The sequence below is a fragment of the Cydia strobilella genome, chromosome 2 (assembly GCF_947568885.1).
Source record: "Cydia strobilella chromosome 2, ilCydStro3.1, whole genome shotgun sequence".
NCBI lineage: Eukaryota > Metazoa > Arthropoda > Insecta > Lepidoptera > Tortricidae > Cydia > Cydia strobilella.
The window spans coordinates 22,031,321-22,050,961 of NC_086042.1; the positions used below are offsets into that span (position 1 = coordinate 22,031,321).

General features: G+C 37.2%; 1 protein-coding gene across 1 annotated transcript in view; it reads right to left on the reverse strand.

Moving 5' to 3' along the window:
- LOC134753374 (probable 2-oxoglutarate dehydrogenase E1 component DHKTD1 homolog, mitochondrial) overlaps positions 1-18,182 on the reverse strand; it is a 44,100-nt gene extending 25,918 nt beyond the window's left edge. The window contains exons 1-14 of the mRNA XM_063689264.1: positions 17,945-18,182; positions 15,276-15,402; positions 14,694-14,859; positions 12,176-12,392; positions 11,837-11,998; positions 10,977-11,050; positions 10,087-10,200; positions 9,448-9,561; positions 4,259-4,366; positions 3,183-3,340; positions 2,612-2,747; positions 2,223-2,354; positions 1,381-1,483; positions 454-611 (exon numbers count right to left, since the gene is read on the reverse strand). Of these exons, the coding sequence (XP_063545334.1) occupies positions 454-611; positions 1,381-1,483; positions 2,223-2,354; positions 2,612-2,747; positions 3,183-3,340; positions 4,259-4,366; positions 9,448-9,561; positions 10,087-10,200; positions 10,977-11,050; positions 11,837-11,998; positions 12,176-12,392; positions 14,694-14,859; positions 15,276-15,402; positions 17,945-18,077 (1,902 nt within the window). The 5' untranslated portion in view covers positions 18,078-18,182. The remainder of the gene's footprint in view (positions 1-453; positions 612-1,380; positions 1,484-2,222; positions 2,355-2,611; positions 2,748-3,182; positions 3,341-4,258; positions 4,367-9,447; positions 9,562-10,086; positions 10,201-10,976; positions 11,051-11,836; positions 11,999-12,175; positions 12,393-14,693; positions 14,860-15,275; positions 15,403-17,944) is intronic.
- Positions 18,183-19,641: the final 1,459 nt, after the last annotated feature.

Consider the following 19,641-nt stretch of genomic DNA (forward strand, 5'->3'; position numbering starts at 1 on the left):
AAATAAGAATTCAAAAATGGCTGATAATTTCATGTTTTGTGTAGGTACTATACACACCACCAGACATGACAACCTAAAACGTAACATTAGAAATCTTATTCAGTTTTATACACTGATCTCGCGCAATAAAGCTTAAGTTTGAACTAAGCTTAGAAATTTCACAAGACATAAACGAATTTTTCAAAATATCTGAGAACTTCTCCAAGTTTTTGGAAACTTTCCGCAACTTAGCATTGTGTGAAATTGCGCGCAAAGTTTGATATATTGTTTATTTAATTTCTATCTGTGAGTACCTGTAATTGGCTTTGTATTGTTACCTAAATAAGCATAATGATTTTGTAGCTGTTGGTACTCCTTAAATAATAGAATAAAATAAAATAAATAATAAATAAACTTGCACATCTGTAGCTTTAGACCTTAGACAGCCATCGACTACACCAGTTGCCATGTTACCTCTAGAAATGCTTTCTGCTCGGGATGTATGTGATTGAGCGGTATGTAGATGTGTTCGGTGGCCTGGTCGACCAGCATGGCGTGCCGGTGGGAGAAGGTGCCGCGACCCACGTCCTCGCCGCTCAGCCGCACGTTCACATCCTCCATCAGCAACGAACCTGTAACAATAACGTTATGTGTATAGTTAGAAATTTCGTTCGAATGTTATGAACAACTATTAAGTAATAATCGGACACTGAAAAATTTAACTGTACATTCAACTGCAGATACCAAATGTAGGGAAGCTTTGTAGCTTTACATGCAATAGGGCCAGAATTCTCTGCAGTTGATTAATTGATTATACCTACGTAGGTATAATCATTAAAGTCAGTTTTAAACTCCGAAAATTTCTTTTCTAATTCATTTGAAATACGAAACAGGTTTGTATTTTTTTTAAAGAAAGTAAGAAGTAAGAGCAACTTACAGCAACCGATGTAAATCGCGGTAATTTATGTAAGATAGTTTATGGAAAGTTTCCTTGAAAGGGATGCAGGCTACTCCTTATCTCGGTCCCCAGGAGATATGAAAAATACCCTTGCCAAACTGGCAAAAGAGACTTACCTAGGGACTAAAAAGCTTCCTTTCCCTTTAATATTTTAGTCGGGGCTGGGCACTGTGTAATGTTGATTCGCTCATATTTGGCGAATAGGGTACCTACAGCCAAATACTTTATATATTTATACAAATTAATTACACAGCGTAATAAATAATAGTATTTCTTACAGTGTTGTAATTGGTAGTTTAAAATTTTAAAAGTGTATCCATGAATAAACCAGGAGAGGGATTACTCCCTTTAAAAGCCTGCAGCGCGCTGTCCAGATTCGCTTATTATCAGGCTAACCAAACAATTGTTTAACATCGCCGAAAAAAATAAAACAGGTTATTTACCAAATGCCAAAGCTTCAGCTGTAGCCCAATCCAGCCCTTTCCCATCTGTTAATTTTGATATGCGACTGTTCACGTGCATTTTTGCTAAATGTGGGTGGATGTTCTGAAACAACAATATTTCACTTTCACAAGAGCCTTTAATTAAATGAGATAGGTTTAATATCACCTAAAGTACACTTCAGACGAGTGAGAGGATCAATCGCTTATCCTAACCTACATTCCGTGTCATATCTACCATCTGTATCATTGCATGCGCTATATCACACCACAATCATTGTACGTCGCAAGACATATTACAGAGAACAAATTGTTTATAACACCCGTATTCATTACCTGTAATGCACAATTGATGAATAAATGATTCTGTTTATCAATAGAATCAGTAGGGTGGTAAAAAGCTTTGAGAGCAAATGTCGTCACACGGTTCAATTCAAACACCGACAGTTGAGTAGGTTTGCAAGTAGTAGGTATATGTAATTATGTATGTATAGTAGCTGCCAACTTACTTTGTGGGACATACTTTGGCGTGACAAGCCGTTAATTGGGTGTTGTGTAAGACAGTCAGCCGCAAAGCCAATCGCAGAGAAGCCGTGAAAACTTTCAACAGTCAAGTTGTTGAAAGTTTTACGGTCTAATTTTCTACGGCAGTCGCTTTGTCAACTAATTCCTACGATTTCTTTCATGCCAACAGGAACGCTCTAAGTGAAAAGAGGGAGACGAGGGAAAGGCCCTTCCTGAATAGTCAGTATAAATTCGACGCTACATCAGTCCAATTATTGCTATCTCATTGGAGCAAATACGCCAGAACGTGATGAGAAAATTTAGAAGGGCCATATACTCACAAAGTCGCTAGGAGTATGAACAGAGGCGCGCCCGACGGTTTGCAGTAAATTCAGGTCTGCACCCGTGTCCCAGGTTTCAACGGCGCGCGGCGCACCGCCCATGCCGGCCCACTGCTCTTGGTAGTACGAAACCTGCAAAATATACCTAATATATGTTTGAGAATTAACTATGAGTAAATCGTGGCCGTTAAGGTCGTTACCTGTATACCTAATATTATATTGCCCTGCATTCGCAATATCTCTTTGATATTCTAAAATGGTGCTTAGGTAAAGACACGAACTATAGGTACATGAACAACCGATAGATACCAAGCCGTGAGACGCGGTTTTGATGTATTTTGTTTAATGTATACCTATGTTAATGTATCATAGCATTTTCGTGTTCTTACCTCAGGTTTATAAGAATTTGCAGCTTCTAATTGTGATTGTAAATATTTCGTGTATTCAGACGAAATGTTTTGAATTTCGTGTTCTTTCATAACACCTTCCGACACTAGTTTTTCTGCATAGAGATCAGGAATTGTTCTGGAAGTAAACATATCACACATACATAATAATTATGTCAATTCATGCGGTTTAGTAATACATCTCGACATACAACTAAAATTGTTAGTTAAGTTATTGCGTAGCATGAAACGCCTAGAGATGTCGTTATTTACGTATTCAGGGTGGAATCGTTTAGTGTCAACAGCCAGTAACAATACAAATTGTATAGTTACTGGCTACACTTAACGATTAGATAGGTATTTGATGTTAAACAGCTTTCTATCATTGAATACTTATCCTTATCAACTTGAAAAAACCAAATTTGACCATTGGCGAATGAGAATATTATAAACAAATGACAAACACTTCTAAAAAACTTGCCAAAAACTCTATTTAAGTAGATTCTTTCCCAGTCACACCAGTGATAATAAGGGATAACTGCATGAAAAGAGCAGCTGTATTGTTAAGACTTACTTGCGGTTATGTATGACCTTGTAGAGCAGAGGGTTGGTGAAGGTGGGGTCGTCGACCTCGTTGTGACCCCAGCGCCGGAAGCAGTTGTAGTCCAAGAATACGTCCTTGTGGAACCGCCGCTGGTATTTGAACGCTATGTTTGTTGCTTTTTGGACTAACTGCATAATAAGAGTAAGGGTAAACCAAAGATAAAAATAAAAAGTTAAAAACAACTAAAACAGATTGAATGTCGGACAAAACAAAAAGTCAAACAAAAATCTTGCCGCTCAGTGCCAAAAGCCAATTAATTTCGGGGACACTGTGTTGGGAATACGAGTATGCATGCATTTTTGGGACGAAAACAATAAATCTAATATCGAAATTAACCAAGTAGTTAAATTAATCAAACTGCTCCTAAGATAACACATTTGTTTTATTGTTTGAAACTTTTTTAACGGAAATAATAATATATATTCATCAATATTCCCTATTGTTCAGTGTTTGTGTACCTACATTATTCATTCATGGTGAGACTTTATGTTAAATGTCTGTAACCAAGATTAAAAATATTAAACGGAACATTTGTTCACCCGATGCAAATTTTCATGAACAAGCTCATTGGATTAAATTGTTATGACGGCGCGGCGCCAGATTTGCCGACTGGTTTTCCCTCGCGCTTTGGTTTTCACTTTTTCGCTTAGATTTGTCCCCCATTTAAGCCGGCTTAGGAAAAGTTCGATCGATACGGTGGTCACGTCACTGTTTAGGTTCAGTCATCTTCAGATAAATATATCGGAACGTCTATTATCAAAACTTTATTAAAGTACATGTTCATATATGTTTAAGCACCTTGACCGATCCGATATATCTGATGGCGAATTGTTAGAGCGATTTTCGTGAAATATAAATTTTACGGAAACTGCCTAAGTTAATAATACCATAGCGCTTTTCGGTTGAAAATTAAATGCAGCACGGAAAATATTATGTATGGTCTGAGTTCCGATACTTGTGCCGGGTATATCATTAGTACATTATATATACACATTACACATACTTTATAATTATAACACATAAACATATTTTTTCTGAAAACTGACCTCTGGATGGTCGGCGTTGACGTGTATGACGGGAGCCGCTATTGTCTTCGCCAAGTCTGTGACGTAACGGCAGGACCGTCCACGATGAGCAGGTAATGTGAATCCCACCTGTAAAATATATCTAGTAAAATAGAACATTTAAACTAGAATTTGCCTACTTTTTGACTCCTCGGTCCCACATATAGAATTGTCACATGATTTCTGGTTGACCCTAAGGTGCTTGTAATAATTAGTACCTATAGATAATTATTAAAATAAGTTGATTTTGGACAATGAAAGACTAGTTCACAACTCTAAAGCACCTAAATTTAATGTGCAAGTAACTATAATCAAATCAAATCAATCACCATTTCAATTTGTAGGTACAAATAAGCTGAATGTAACTAAATCCCTGTCCCTATTTTTATGGCCACAATGGGTGTCTGTAATACACGATTACATTGATTTGAATGAAGCGGAACATTCAATTTTCAGCCATATTGTGTGAGTGAAAATTACAAAGCCCCCGAGCGACATTTGAAGTTACAAAAAAACTATTTAGGGAGCGAGCGCGAAGCGTCTCCATTTCAGTTTCGGCAAAAATGCTTTGTTACGAGACTTACGAGTATGTCCGGCTGATTCTAATAAAAATTTGTTAGTAGGTGTGATAAATATATGGTTTATTATTTGTGTATTCAGTTCTTGGAATTTTTGAAATTATTGAGATGTAACGTCTCAGCATACGATCTGTGCTAGGTCAAGCGACGAGTTTAGTGAAGCGTTCATGTATCTACAGTAGCGGAAAATAATCTAGCATATTTTTCAGGTACATTCGCATATTTATTTTGGTAATCTCTCAAAAACGGCTCTTGCGATTTCGATGAAATTTACAATATATGGGCACATGAAAAGGACAATTCGATCACACTAGGGTACATTTAAAAAAAAAATAGTTTGCCCGCGTTTTCGCGTTAGCCCGGTGGGTATTAAATTGTAAAGTAATGATTCGATTTGATTTTCAAACCAGAGGTTTACGAGGGCGAAAAAGCGATCCAGCTAGGTTTCATTGTTGGTAATATTCGCTTTTGACTTTTTTCAAATAAGAAATTCAATATTTATAACATACATTAATTGGTGTGTGTGAAGTCCCCAATCCGCATTGTGTTAACGTGGCTGCCTATATTGCCACGTGCAGTGGGACGTAAATATATATATATGATCGTGATGACGATAGTTACAATAATTGTTTACATGATATAAAGTCTAATTTCACGGAATTTCGAATAAATGCCCGCAAGTAAATAGGAATATGATAGTTTTTTTGCCGCTACTGTACAACATTATCACAGAATAATAGTATTATCATAACATTATTATGTTTGCCTTTATCATGAACCAAAGACCCTGGCATGGAGAGATCGTAACTCTACAATAGGACAATAAAGTAAACACACTTAATTAAATAAAAAAATTGTTTAATTTTGAAAGGACATCAAGAAATACATAAAAATTACAAACTAAAACCCGTTCTGAGCCATGCCGGGTCCAAAGGTCCCCATCACACTAGCAGCGTTACCCCGCTGTATGGCGATGGAGACCTGTTGGACAAGCCATGACTCAGAACGGGGGTCACTCCCTTTCTCTCTGAGGCGCTTGCCAAGCTCTCGGAAGAGCTCACGCGCCTCCCGCCCCCAGGGCCCGGCTTTCTCGACGGCGACGGGCACGAAGTCGTAGGTGGAACATACAATTACATTTCGTCGTGTTCACGTATGTGATATTTCATGCAATGCTATTTTTGTGTCAAAAATCAAGAAAACAAGTTTTACCGCTACAATGGACAAATTATTCAAAACTGTAGTGTGGGAATACCTACTTACAAAAAAGTTTCACAATACAAAAGAATATAAATAGGGCCTCCGTTTTAAAGGGTACGATGGACTTGAATATTTCATTGTGGCTGTCAACACATTACATATTCATAAAGAAATATAAAGGGTTTGAATTTGAAGCACGTACGTAAATGTAACTTTAGAGTTGCAAATATCCAAAGGTCGTCTATATCTGTCCGCCTCCGCATATTATTATGAAGGCCGCAGGCCCATTTGTTACCAATGGTTTACTGGGGTTTTATAAGACTTTTGCACTCTTTAGAGTAGACTGTAGTTTAATTTTTTTTTCTTTTTTAAGGGCCTAATGTATGGGGGTTTTAAAAAAGGAATCTACAAGTAATTAAACTCACATGAGACTTTAGGAGTCAAGCATTACTATGAGCGGGCTCATTACTTCCTTCAACACTTCCAACAACACTTACTTCAACACTTACGTGGTATAAACAAAGCTGTTTTGAAAAGTAATTGTACGTTTCAAACCATGCAAGATTATCTGTTTCAGCGATAATTATTTCTGGCCACATCTGCACCTACAGCGAATCATCCAAGATTTGCCGAATCATTGAAATACCCCCCCAATACGTAGCGCATCAGGGATGTTCGCTGAAGCCAGGGTCGATTGTTTCTATGCCACTATCCGTAAGAGGGCCGCATCCCTGGTGCGCCGGGTGCGCGCCAGCCCCAACATCATCATGAAGATGATAGGGGACAGGCTGGACTCCCCCTATTTACTATGCTGCAGTCGGCTACATGTGCCGTACTCAGCTGACAACAAAAATAGTTTATAGATATAGATGTATCCCTAGGTTTAAAAAAATACTAATAGAATTAAGTTTTACTAACCACATTATGAGTGTAACTTACTTGCAATAAATAAATTATTATTATTATTATTAATACAAAATCAACACAATGCATTTCCGTTTTGCGTGTCAGACGGAATAACGGGGATCACAAGCCTGGGATATAAACGTGCAGCCTGCTTTTCCGGCACAAAACTTGCCATCGGAATTTTAATACTAACTTAACGATGGAATCTCTCCATGGCTCTATTAAACAATAAAGGATATCGTACACGATATAAAACTTCTTAAGTAGATATTTACTTCTCAGCGTAATAACATTTAGAAAACTTTCCTTTGATCTGTGATCTACCGGTAAACTTTGTGGTTACTTTTAACGTGGGGAAACATTGGTCATCTATTTTTAAACTATAGTTTTGGTTGCTGAATGCTTTTATCGTATAATTATCTCTGTTGCGGTTGCCAACCACATTATAAAATTCAAAGGCTTACGTTTAAAAATCAACTCCCAATATCTCAAATACGATGATCAATGTCTCCCCATGATTCACATTAACATCAGTAGTTAGTAGGTGTTCATCTCGGGTTGGGTTTTTTGATTCGTAATAAAAGGGACAAATGGGACAATCTTTCATTGTGGTCTCTTGTCTCTTATGGTTATGTTTGCATATCAATTAGATGTGTTGTAAGATCGCTGAGACTCATTTTAACCATTCCACTACGTAAAGATATTCATGAAGCAGCTTATGCAAGTGAAACTTCATTAGGTACTTTAACAACACTGGATCAGAAAACGTATGCATCAGCTAACCGTAGTTTCCCACAAAGCCTCGCATGAATAATTTGTTCCAGCGTTGAGTTTTGCTTCTTTTTTCTATTTTTCTAAACCAAGATTATGCTACCCTGCAAAATATTGTGTACTGTAGTAATACATGTAGGTATAACAAGCTTAAGTCGCGCAACGCGATCTCTGGACAAAGAATCTTCTCTGTTTCTACTAAGTATGTAGTAATTTTACTCCATAATAAAATATTGAGACCACGAATGTAACCTTTGTGTTACTAAAACGAGGGTTTTTGTATAAATTAACCCTCTAGTGCATGTCATGAAATGTTTTTTGATTAAATTTGAACTTTAATATACGCCAATAGATTCATTATTATAACTGCCATATATGGCTTCGTATGAACTCTAGTTCCCCTCTAGGGTTTAATTACAATTTGTAAATCAGTAAATTTGTATTCTTAACATTTTATTATTTGTTCGGTGGAAATCATAAATATAAATATGCCATGTGGCCTCTAATACGAATGCAGACGAAAGTTAAGCAAGTAGATACTTAAATATGTAGATATGTATGTATAGGTAATCAGGAGTAAGTTCGTCTTGTGACAAAACTTGCGACGGAGACGTGTACGAATATCATGTCAAAAGAATCGTGTTTATAATATAGTCTCACTCGTATTTAGAAACCGCTGAGATAAGTTGCTGCTTTAGCTTCGCATGTGGATCCTTATATAAGTATACACTTTATGAAAATTGTATTGAAGTTTGCTTTTTCATGCGAGTAAATAATAAAACTTTCTTGAATAAGTCAGGAAACATTTTCTATATTTTCAGAATAGAACTTTGATTTTGTCCAAGAACTTTGTATTCTTATAGCGCCACTTGCACCATCCCACTAACCCGGGGTTAAGCGGTTAAACCGTTAAACCAGTGTCAAATTGTACTGGTAACCATGGTAACTCCAGATTTAACCGGTTAACCCGGGTTCGTGGGATGGTGCAAGTGGCGCTTACTGATGAAACTTTACATTGAAATGTTACATTTGTTCGGACTTTGTCCGACATGATAGATCAGGATCGTGTTTTTTTACTTCAACATTGTCTGGTAAAAAACTTCAAAACTTTTTTAATCTGTCAAAACATAATAAAAGTCTTGTACCGACAGTTAAAATAGAAGGTACTTTGTGTATAAAAAAGCTTATAACGACAATACAACTCAACCTAGAGGTATAGGGAATAATTATATTAGGCATCTCCATACATCAATGTCCGGCATTCACGATAGAAAAAAACCTTACCCGCCTTACCAGTATGAGTACTGCTAATCTGTATAATATACCTTAGCTTCTGGTCGCGATTTTGTCTGCGTAGAATGATGATTGCCGTTACAAAAACTATCCCGTGTCCTTTGTCGGGCTTCAAACTATCACCATATGAAATTAACAAATCGATTCAGCGGTTTAAGTGTTAACCATGAAGAGATAACAGAAAGAACAGATAGGCAGACAGGGTTGTTTTTCATTTATAATATAAGTAGAGACTAGTACTCGTACCACAAGTCACTGACAGTGTCAAAACTGATATGTATATACGCTAATGTCTATGTAATTTACTTTCTATACATCTCGCACGCACTAATATGCGAGTACGAGCGAGATGCATAGAAAGTAAGTTACGTTCACGATAGCGTTTATGTCACTGGAGGTAGCCACACAGTAGGGACATCATCTTACTTGGTTGTTGACGATGACGTGTATGGATCCGCCGATGTCGAAGTGCGGCGCGCGAGATAGCATGAGGCTCTCTTGGTTGATACCCTGCCCGGTGAAGGCTGCGTCACCGTGGATCTGCGAATAAAATACAGCCTTTAGTATAAGCCCAAAAATAAGAAAATAAAACAGAGTGACAGCTACGTCTCTGGACAGAATTAAGGTTAGCCGGGACAGGTATCCAATGCGCTTTTTCTAGAATTACAGGAATATTATGGACTATATGCTATTTCATTAAGGACGGGTTTAGAGTATATACTACCTTACTGACGAAGATATTCTTATTATTATATCTCAATTATGATCCTACACATAAGTACCGAAATCGAGGACAGAGCAAATAGGTCCAAAAGGTTGTGGGTTGTGGGTGACTTTTTATGTAGGTGACCTATGTAACATTTAGTATATTTAGATATGTTACTGCTATACAGCACAGTACCTATGTACGACAACGCCGTTATTTCTACGAAGCTATTGCAATTTCAAAATGTTTCTTCACAAGTCTTTGAAAGTTTTCTCTTTCTTTCTCTTTCCACGGTCAATATTCAAGACACGTTCATATGCCGTCCGACGAAGGCATATATTTATTTTAAGGAATCTTACTTGCAAATTTAATACTTTGTCTCCCATCTTGGAGGAACCGTCGGTCGAGTAATCCCCTTCTTTCAGCTGCAGTTGTTTGGATCGCGCCTTGCCCATAGACACTGGGTTGGCGGCCTGCAAATTAATACATAGGTAACTATCACTATTTTATGGTATCTACCGATATGACGATAATACGTCATCTAAATATCCATAAGTCTTATTGGGCTTAATAGAAATATTAATTTATGAACCTCCAGGTCTTTTTTGTTGTATTTTTCTTTTGTTGCGGTACCTTTTGTATCGCATTTTTGATATGTTTATATGACTGTTTGGTTTCTGAATAAATGAAAAAAAAAACTTCACTGGACCAAATATGTCTGCTCGCAACACAAATAAATGTTCTTACCGGAATTTGAACGCAGCAGGCAGACAGGCCAATTTTTTTTGGACCTTCCTGTGAAGTTGGGAATCTTCGAATTGTAGAAACGTTTGCACTTCTTATCTACTCTATTTTCTTGTCAAGATATTTTGAATGTGAAATTATTTGTTGTTTTTTCTAATTTTGTTTTAGCTTGTCACCTTAAATTGATAAGTATGTGGCACCTCTTAAGTTGCAAGCGTTCATTGAATACGTGTGTGCCATCGACTTTTTATCCTGGTGCTTTATTACAAACTAATTTTTTATACTTTCTGTAAATGTCAGAGATGGTCAGAAGAATCGGAAGCTAATCATATAAACACTGTAATGTAACATCCAATTACGTCGTCGTCGTTAGGTTGAAATCAATCTCTTTTTAAAGTTTTGATCAATCCAATTTAAAAAAAATACACGAATCACCAGTTAAATTAAAACTTTTATCAAAATTGTATATTTTGTTTAAGTGCGTTAGTAACCAAACCGAAATTACCTCCAAATGAGACGGGCAGTTGATCAGGGAAAATCGAACTGTTTTACCATTTCGGACTATATCTGATGAAGAACCTGCAACAATACAAATGATCAGCCAATTGATCAAAAGAAATCAATCCAAACGTAAGGTATGAATAAGAATAAGAATAAGTTTATTGTTTACCGAATAAAATATTGATGAATAAAAGATTGTCCGGTATTATTCTGTTATAGATGATTCATAAGTGATTAACTTACTACATACATTGAAATGAAAAAGCTACATAATCGTGTCGAAATGAAATATTGTTACAATCGCATAATAGGTCGCTACCTATTCACAGCGAAATTAGAACCAAGCAGAACGACAGAGGGAATTGAACGCTAATTTTATTGTGAGCCGTATTAGCGGTCAATTTCCTGAGTCGTAATAATCTTTCTATACATTACCAACACACAAGACTACTTAATTACATTAAAGCCCTACTTTACAAAAGCTTTTAACGAAGCCCAAAACTAACACACTTGTATGGCTATTTCCCAAATTGTAACAATACGCATAGTACCTAACTACATAATAATATTTACTTTCAATGCCGTAGACATTGATTCATTTATTCGGCTGCTTAAGTAATAAATAGTACCTTAGCTACCAAAGTAGGTAGAATAAACATACACACGTTGAATCCCAGTCGTTGAAGAGCAGTCAAATAGTTTTGGATGCGGCGATTGGATCCGGTCGGACATTTTATTTTGCAGTTATATGAAAGCTTTTGGCAGGTGTCTGATGTAATCTGAAGTTAAGGTGTTTTTTCTGTTTTATTGAATGGTTTCTAACTAACCGTATTTAAAGTTACAATAATTCGTGTAAACCCTTACTGAAATGCATGACCGTATCGCAGGCGGCGCCGGCCTCCTCGGGAAACTCGGGTTGCCCACTGAATTTGTGGAATATTCTAACTGGCGGGCAGCCCAGTAGCCCTGTCAGGGTGTTCAGTTTTCCGCGATGCGCCATGTTCACTGTCACGTGCTGAACTCCCTCTGAAAGAAGTTAGATGTAAAAGCAAATTGTGACACTTTTGAAAAACAATCCCTTGGAATAATGTTACACTTGAAAAAAAAAAATTTTTTTTAAATTAACACTGAGTAAACTTCATTATATATTGCATAGAGGGATATAGATGCCTAACTAGACCTTTATTATTATAAACTATTCACCTGAGGTAGTCAATTCAAACAGCGTCGAGAAGAACGTTAGAAGCGATTCAGCGCCCTCCCCGCAATACCGCTTGACAGAGGGAAACTTCACTGCCAAGAACTTATCCCACGCCTGCGACTGCATCAGCTCTTTGGCTATTTCTAGACGACGTGTCTTGTCTATGTGGTCTACTCCGCTCTCCACTCGTTGTGCAAACCATTCTCGCTCGGCTTCTGTCTGTCAATAGCAAAAATGTATTTTCACCACACCATCAAAAACGAATGAGAAAGTTGCACTTTATCCACAAGAGTGGCAAAGTAATTGCACGAACATCTTGAGTTGTTTTCTCATGAAATAAAACTATGAAACGGATTATATCGCGTATATTGAATTTATAATACATCCCGATGTTTCGAACCCTTTACAGCGTTCGTGGTCAACGGGTGACTGAGGAAAAACCCCCACCCAGTCGGGTGACTGGGTGTATTTCTGTTACCGCTATAAGAACAAATACTAATAACAGAATAAAATAAATATTTAAGTAGCGCCCCCATACAAGAAACGTGATTTTTTTGCAGTTTTTTTGCGTAATGATACGGAACCCTTTGTGCGCGAGCCCGACTCGCACTTGGCCAGTTTTTTAATGTAGGTAATAGTGAAGTGCTCGCATAGACGTCTTTTAGATGTAGAAATTATTTGTTGTCAAGATTTGCATTCATATATGACTTACTTTGCTAAGATATTTGAATAGTAATGCACTCCTATCAATGTGAATGTAATTTATTCAATGCGTTTTTGTAAACTGTACACAGCTACTAGCTGTAGCAGCTATGTTTGAGGGGCTTTAGCTAAGATTTTTGCTATATAGGTTGGTCACTTGATCAGTCAATTTTGACAATCTCGGGGACTATAGTACAAACAGCAACACTCCTACCTGTACATCGGTGAACCTTATTACAAAAGGCATAAGGTCCACCGATGTTCAGTTAACAGTGTGGGCGATGGTACAGTAAGCATCAAATAGATAGTGACGGACACAGTGGCCATATGTATCGATACACAACGATATATTACTATAACTTAACTTAGCGGTTTCACTCACGTATTTTTAGTCACTCGCGCGACATGTTTCGGAGAGCCTAGGTCTCCATTTTCAAGCACTAACAGTGCCTGAGTGAGTAGCGGTCACGACGGGTGGGCGTGACAACATGTAAATACGTGAGTGAAACCGCTAAGTCAGCTAAGTAAATATGTCTCACGATAGTTTAAATTTGGACGATATATTTGGTCACTTTGGCCGTCACTATTTATTTGATGCTGACTGTACTTACATCAATGTTCATAAAGTTGAAAAGTTGATTCCCTACAGTTTCGCTAGATTTTATATTTTTCCGCATGTTTCCTGCTGGTATGTACAGCTGGCTGAACCGATACGCTGTTAACAAACGTTGCCGTTGATTGAATTTCGTATCCACTCGGATTTGTCAGAATTTGACGGGGCCCGAATCGGAGAGAATTGATTGGGTGCATTGAAATTGGAGTTCGATGTTTTATTAAACCCAGTTATAGTTCGTTTTTTTTGAAAAACGCTTTTATAAAAATCAGTAGGTAACAATTACTTATGAAGCAAAAGAATGTAATCGATCGTATATGGTTTATAATTGTTACATTTGTATTTGCTTGACTTATTTTTTACCTATATGTAGTTCTGGGTTCATAGGGGCATTGAAAAGAATAATAACAATTTTTTAATACCTACTTTAAAAAATTTGATATGAAGAAGGCGAAAACGGCGTCATCGACAATCAATTTAAACATCATCTATAGTTGGTCAAGCAAATCTTGTCAGTAGAAAAAGGCGCAAAATTCAAATTTTCTATGGGACGATATCCCGTTTCGCGCCTACATTTTTTATAATTTGGCGCCTTTTTCTACTGACAAGATTTGCTTGACCAGCTATATATATATAAAATTGCGATAAATTATAGATTATCATAGTCTGCTACGATTTATATATATGTCGCAGTAAGATAGATAAAGCCGTTATATAGTTATAACCCTATGGATATAATAATTATATGTCGTAACATAGTTATACGAAAGCGATTCATTACTATCTTACTAGGAATATAACTATAATACGTCTTTAGTTTAGTGATATAGTTATATTACTGGATTAAGTTAAGAATATACCACATTAGTTTAGTCAAATACCTTATTATAATCATATTCCTAGTAAGATATATCTATCTTACTAGGAATATGACTATAATACGTATTATACGGCATATAATTATATCCCTAGGGATATAACTATACCTCCGCCGCACGGCCGCACTCCTACCTACAATTATTTCACTAAACTTAATCCAGTAATATAACTATATCACTAAACTAAAGACGTATTATAGTTATATTCCTAGTAAGATAGTAATGAATCGCTTTCTTATAACTATGTTACGACATATAATTAAATATTCTTAAATACTTTATTCATTTAATAATCTAATTAGCAAAATGTTATCAATTGATAAGTACCTCTAAATGTGTAAATTCATAAGAAATCGGTCCGCAGTATATACGCTCGAGCTGGTCGACAAGGTCGGCCACGGCGCGCGTGCCGTCGGCGCCGTACACGATGCCCGCGTCAACTGCGTCCTGCACCGACAGACCGTATCGGGACGGCTCCAGCACTTTCACGTTCCTGAAACGATTATGGTTTAGAAAAGGAGTTCCGCTTGTAATATTAGTTGTAGTTTATTATGCAACACGGCCCTGATTTACCTGGAGACGACCGGATACGTATTCTGATTGTAATGATAACATAGGTAACATAACAAATGTAGATCAAATTCATAACCTGTTCAGAATACCTATGGGATACTTACGCTTGCTTTGGGCAAACTCGGCTCCGTTCGGCTCAGCATTGCCCCGAGCAATTTTCTTAAGCGCTTACAATAATATTGATCAGGAGATATGCAACCGTGACAAACACTAGCATGGGAGATATTGGGAGATACCACTCAAAATGGGTTATTGCTCTATCTCTTCAGAATCGTATTACGCAGGTCATTTACCTACATTGACTACAAATGTTTACACACATAATTATGATAGTACCTGTCAACGCTCTTGTATTCTACGTTATCAATGGTAGCTTTAAGGTGTCCGTGGGTGCGATATGCGTCGACTAGTTGCTGCGCGCGGCAGTTCTCGTACCTCTTCACGAGTATTTCTTGCGGTGTTTCTGTAACACGAATATTAAACATTTTAAAATTATAATTGTGTTATTTTAATCAATTATTACACTGAAGAAAATAAATAATACTTAAATTGGCAACGCAGTTCCACAACAAACCCTCGAGCTTGGTTCCCTAACAACTGGTGTAACCTTTCTGCTCTATAGTAGTACCACGGAAGCGAAGATCTACAGACCCATCACTCCATCACGTGCTTGCCTACACTGTACAAGCTCCTAATATCCGTTTGGAGAGAAAAAATCAACGCACACATTAATTGTCGCTAACAATATTTTGGTCTCTGGCTCAAAATTGACGTATAGCTCTGAGCTCCTGCTCATTGACATGACTATTTGTCAGCAAGTTTGGCGGATATGTATTTTTTTTGTATTTTACTTATGTATTCATAAGATAATGATGTAACTTAAGAAGATAAATAAAGATAATAAAATAAATATTTGGGGTCAATCTTACACATCTCGGCCTAGCCCCAAACTAAGGCAAAGCTTGTAGTTACCCATACCGGGATACCATACCAGGATTCGAACCCGGGACCTCCTGCTTCATATGCAGGGTCACTACCGACTAAGACTAGAAGGCCGTTAAAACTTACATTACTTACAAACACTAGTAAGTAGTTAAAACTTGATAATGTCAACGAATTAATATTTAACTAGTCGTATGAAAGTATTTAGGGTGATCGGGTTTATGGTAAGCTGCTGGGCCATTTTCAATTTCAAGATTTCAATTTCAAGAAGGTAGGTATTTTTACTCTTTTCGGGTTGGGCCACGGTTGGGCTATTCTTTAAACAACTATAGCGAAATGAAACAAAAAAATATGGAAGAGTGTTCTTGAGTCCAAGGCGAGCCACGGAATGAACCTCGTTAGTAACGATTAAAAAGGGCTCTTTTGTTATTCAATTCCCTAAAATGATTGTTATATTGTTTTTTTTTAAATATAGGTTAGTTCATACATTGTAGATTTATTATTCTTTTCTAAAATTGTGTAACGTTTTAAAGGTTACAAAATAAAATAATAGCTCAAGCAAGATTCGTCAAATTTTTAGGGTTCCGTACCCAAAGGGTAAAAACGGGACCCTATTACTAAGACTTCGCTGTCTGACTGTCTGTCCGTCTGTCACCAGGCTGTATCCCATGAACCGTGATAGCTAGACAGTTGAAATTTTCTCAGATAATGTATTTCTGTTGCCGCTATAACAACAAATACTAAAAACAGAATAAAATAAATATTTAAGGGGGGGGGGGGTCCGATACAACAAACGTGACTTTTTGGCCGTTTTATAGATAATGGTACGGAACCCTTCGTGCGCGAGTCCGACTCGCACTTGGCCGGTTTTTTTTTAAACCATGCTATGGAATGATTACTTATTGCTTATACGTTGGTTTTGTACACATCTCGTATTGGTTTAGCCATAAATATTTAAATATAAAAATCATGTAAGGTTGAACCAAAATCCGGAAAATAATAAACTTTTCCAATTAAAATAAGAAAATTACCGTGTAAAGTTATCCGTGATTATTTATCAAATGGTCGGCTGTCGCAATCTCGTATCTAATTAATGTTTTCCATTTAAAATTTAAAACGTACTTCAAAGCACTGCGGTTGGTTTTCAAACGATACAATTGCGTCGAGATAACTTCACTGAAAGTAATTTGATGTTCTGTAAAGACGGTAAGATAAATTGCTTTTAGCGAGTAAGGAAGCGAATTGCGGGCCTATACCGCCTAATTAATTACTAGTTCCTCGTGGTTCCCTTCTGATCATGATTGAGAATCGTGACATTCGATGTCTACCCTTTTTTGCGTCAAACATCCCTTGGTGCAAAAATAGCATTTTGTCATCCCCCTTTTCTTTATAAATCATTTTGTGTCCTTCATGGAATCTTGAGATTCTCGCTACACTAATATAAGGGTTGTGCGGTCCACTGGTTGAAAATTCCTGATCTGAATGACTGGCAATTTTATCACGAGTTGCTTTCTGTATGGAGTATTCTGCTTCTGCTATAGTATTGTCGGTGTACTAATTACCTGCCCCGTGTATGTAGGTGCAGTTAGAAAACATATTTATTTGTATGCAGGGGCGCTAAGCTAATAATTTTGGTGACCATCTCAAAACACAACAGATACGATAATTACAATTAATAATAACATCACTAACTACTACTGTCTCCTGGTATATACGTTTTGAATAATAATATTTTGTTAATGCTGAACCGAACCTGTACCTGTAAGAGCTCTTGGAGAGTCAAATTATGGAACACTAATAAGGGACGGTTGCACTAAACTATTTGTCACCGTTTAAGAGTTAACTAAATTGTATTGTATGGAAAGTTTCATAGTAAACCGCCGCGGCGCGTCGGGTGACGTTGATCAGTCTGTCAAGTGCGGATGGTGCAACTGGCACTAAAATGATGAAGTTCACGCCGGGCCAGGTGTACCGATACTAAGGGTTATAAGAGCAAAATGAATAAACTATTTTTTAAACGGCGCCGTGTACCGCATAATAAAGTGAGTTTTTGCTTGACCTACCACACTGGCTTTCTGTTCGCGGTCGATGTCCGAACACGCCGGTTCCAGAATGATATTTCACTCTGTCATAAAACCGGCACTCCCTCCATCTCATCACCTGCCTCGTTCCCACTTTACTGAATCCGTACATCATGTCTCACTTGCACTTTTTTAAGCTATAAGTTAAAACATTTAAGATGTTTACGGATATTTAGAGTTCAAGGTGTTCTATTTAAAAAACATGCGCTTGAGTGTGCCCCAGCGCAGCCCGATCGCTACTGAACGCGTGAAGGAGACAAAGGAATGAAAATATTATTATGTTTATTGTTACGTGACAACAATATGATTATGGGAAGATACCATTGTGATTAAATATGATAAGAGCGTTTATTTAACTCATTTGTTAACATTTAGGTCATGCAGTGTTTAAAGAAGGTACATTTGTTAACAAGCATTTAAACTATAAAATAAAATCAGTGCGTCAAAAACAACAACAGCTGATATTGTAATCTATTATTTGTATCATTAGATTGGCAGAGGGGTGGGGGGGGGGGGAGGGGGGGGGGCGGCATACGCATGCGATCACTACCCTTTTATCTTATCATTATAATACCTATACATTTCCATATATCACGGTCGAAATTAGGTAGCAGATAAAATAATATTACTGTTGCTATACGCATAGTATTTCAATGACATAGGTACTTACAACGACAATAGTGTAAGTACCTACTCGGAGTCGGGGCCTCGCTAGTCTCTGTGACCCCTTGCGACACTGGCCCGCTATTTGGTAGAGCGTCAACTGTCTTGCGAATATGAATAAAGATCGGCTGATACTACACTGTGTTTTCTTTGCTGTTTTGTAGTTATTAGAGGAGACATTCGCACTTTAAAAATCTCATCTTGACTTGCTCTCGAACCCGATGTATTAGAGCTTTTTAGACAGAGGGCGTACTTAGTTGGTTTTTTTTTTAGAAGGCGGCAGTTACATTAAACTTGTGTTTAGCTTGGCCAATCGCTTGTTTATTTCCATAATCTCCTGCTCAAATGTAAAGGCAGTTGTAATATATGATAATTTAAAGGGGCTTAGGGAGCATTTGCATTTAGGTTCTCAATGTAAAGCCTAAAACCTTTTGACATTAACTTTAATTGAAAAATGTGTTCAAAACTACAGATCAGCAACAGAAATAATGCGTTTTCATTTGATAACTTGTTCTAGCTAGAGAATTGCTGTTACTTTTTAATAGGCGCTTTTTATGATAGGGTTTTCTGCCTGTTCGCTAAATGCATATACCTATACCTACATACTGCTACTTTCGTGGATAAAATCTTATAAATAAATAAATTCATTGTAATATAAACGAAAAAATATATTTCAAACTAGGTAGAGACATCCCGAAAGAAAATGCACGAGCTTCTATAAAATTATAAGTACCTACCCAAAGAAGTGAAGTATCTATAATATATTTCCGGGTTTCCATTGTCAGATCCTGACTTAATGACAGGGGACTAATTGCGATATATGCCTTTTTAAACAAAAAAAAAATCCAAATCGGTCCAACACTCGTCGATAAATCGGGGAAACACAGGTACAAACACAAGTTGTTTGCAGAAATCGCAAAGCGTCTGGTTGACTTAACTGCTGGTGACCGAAGAGCTGGCGGCTTCCTCGCACAACGTATCAGCATTGTGATACAGCGAGGAAATGCCGCCAGCAT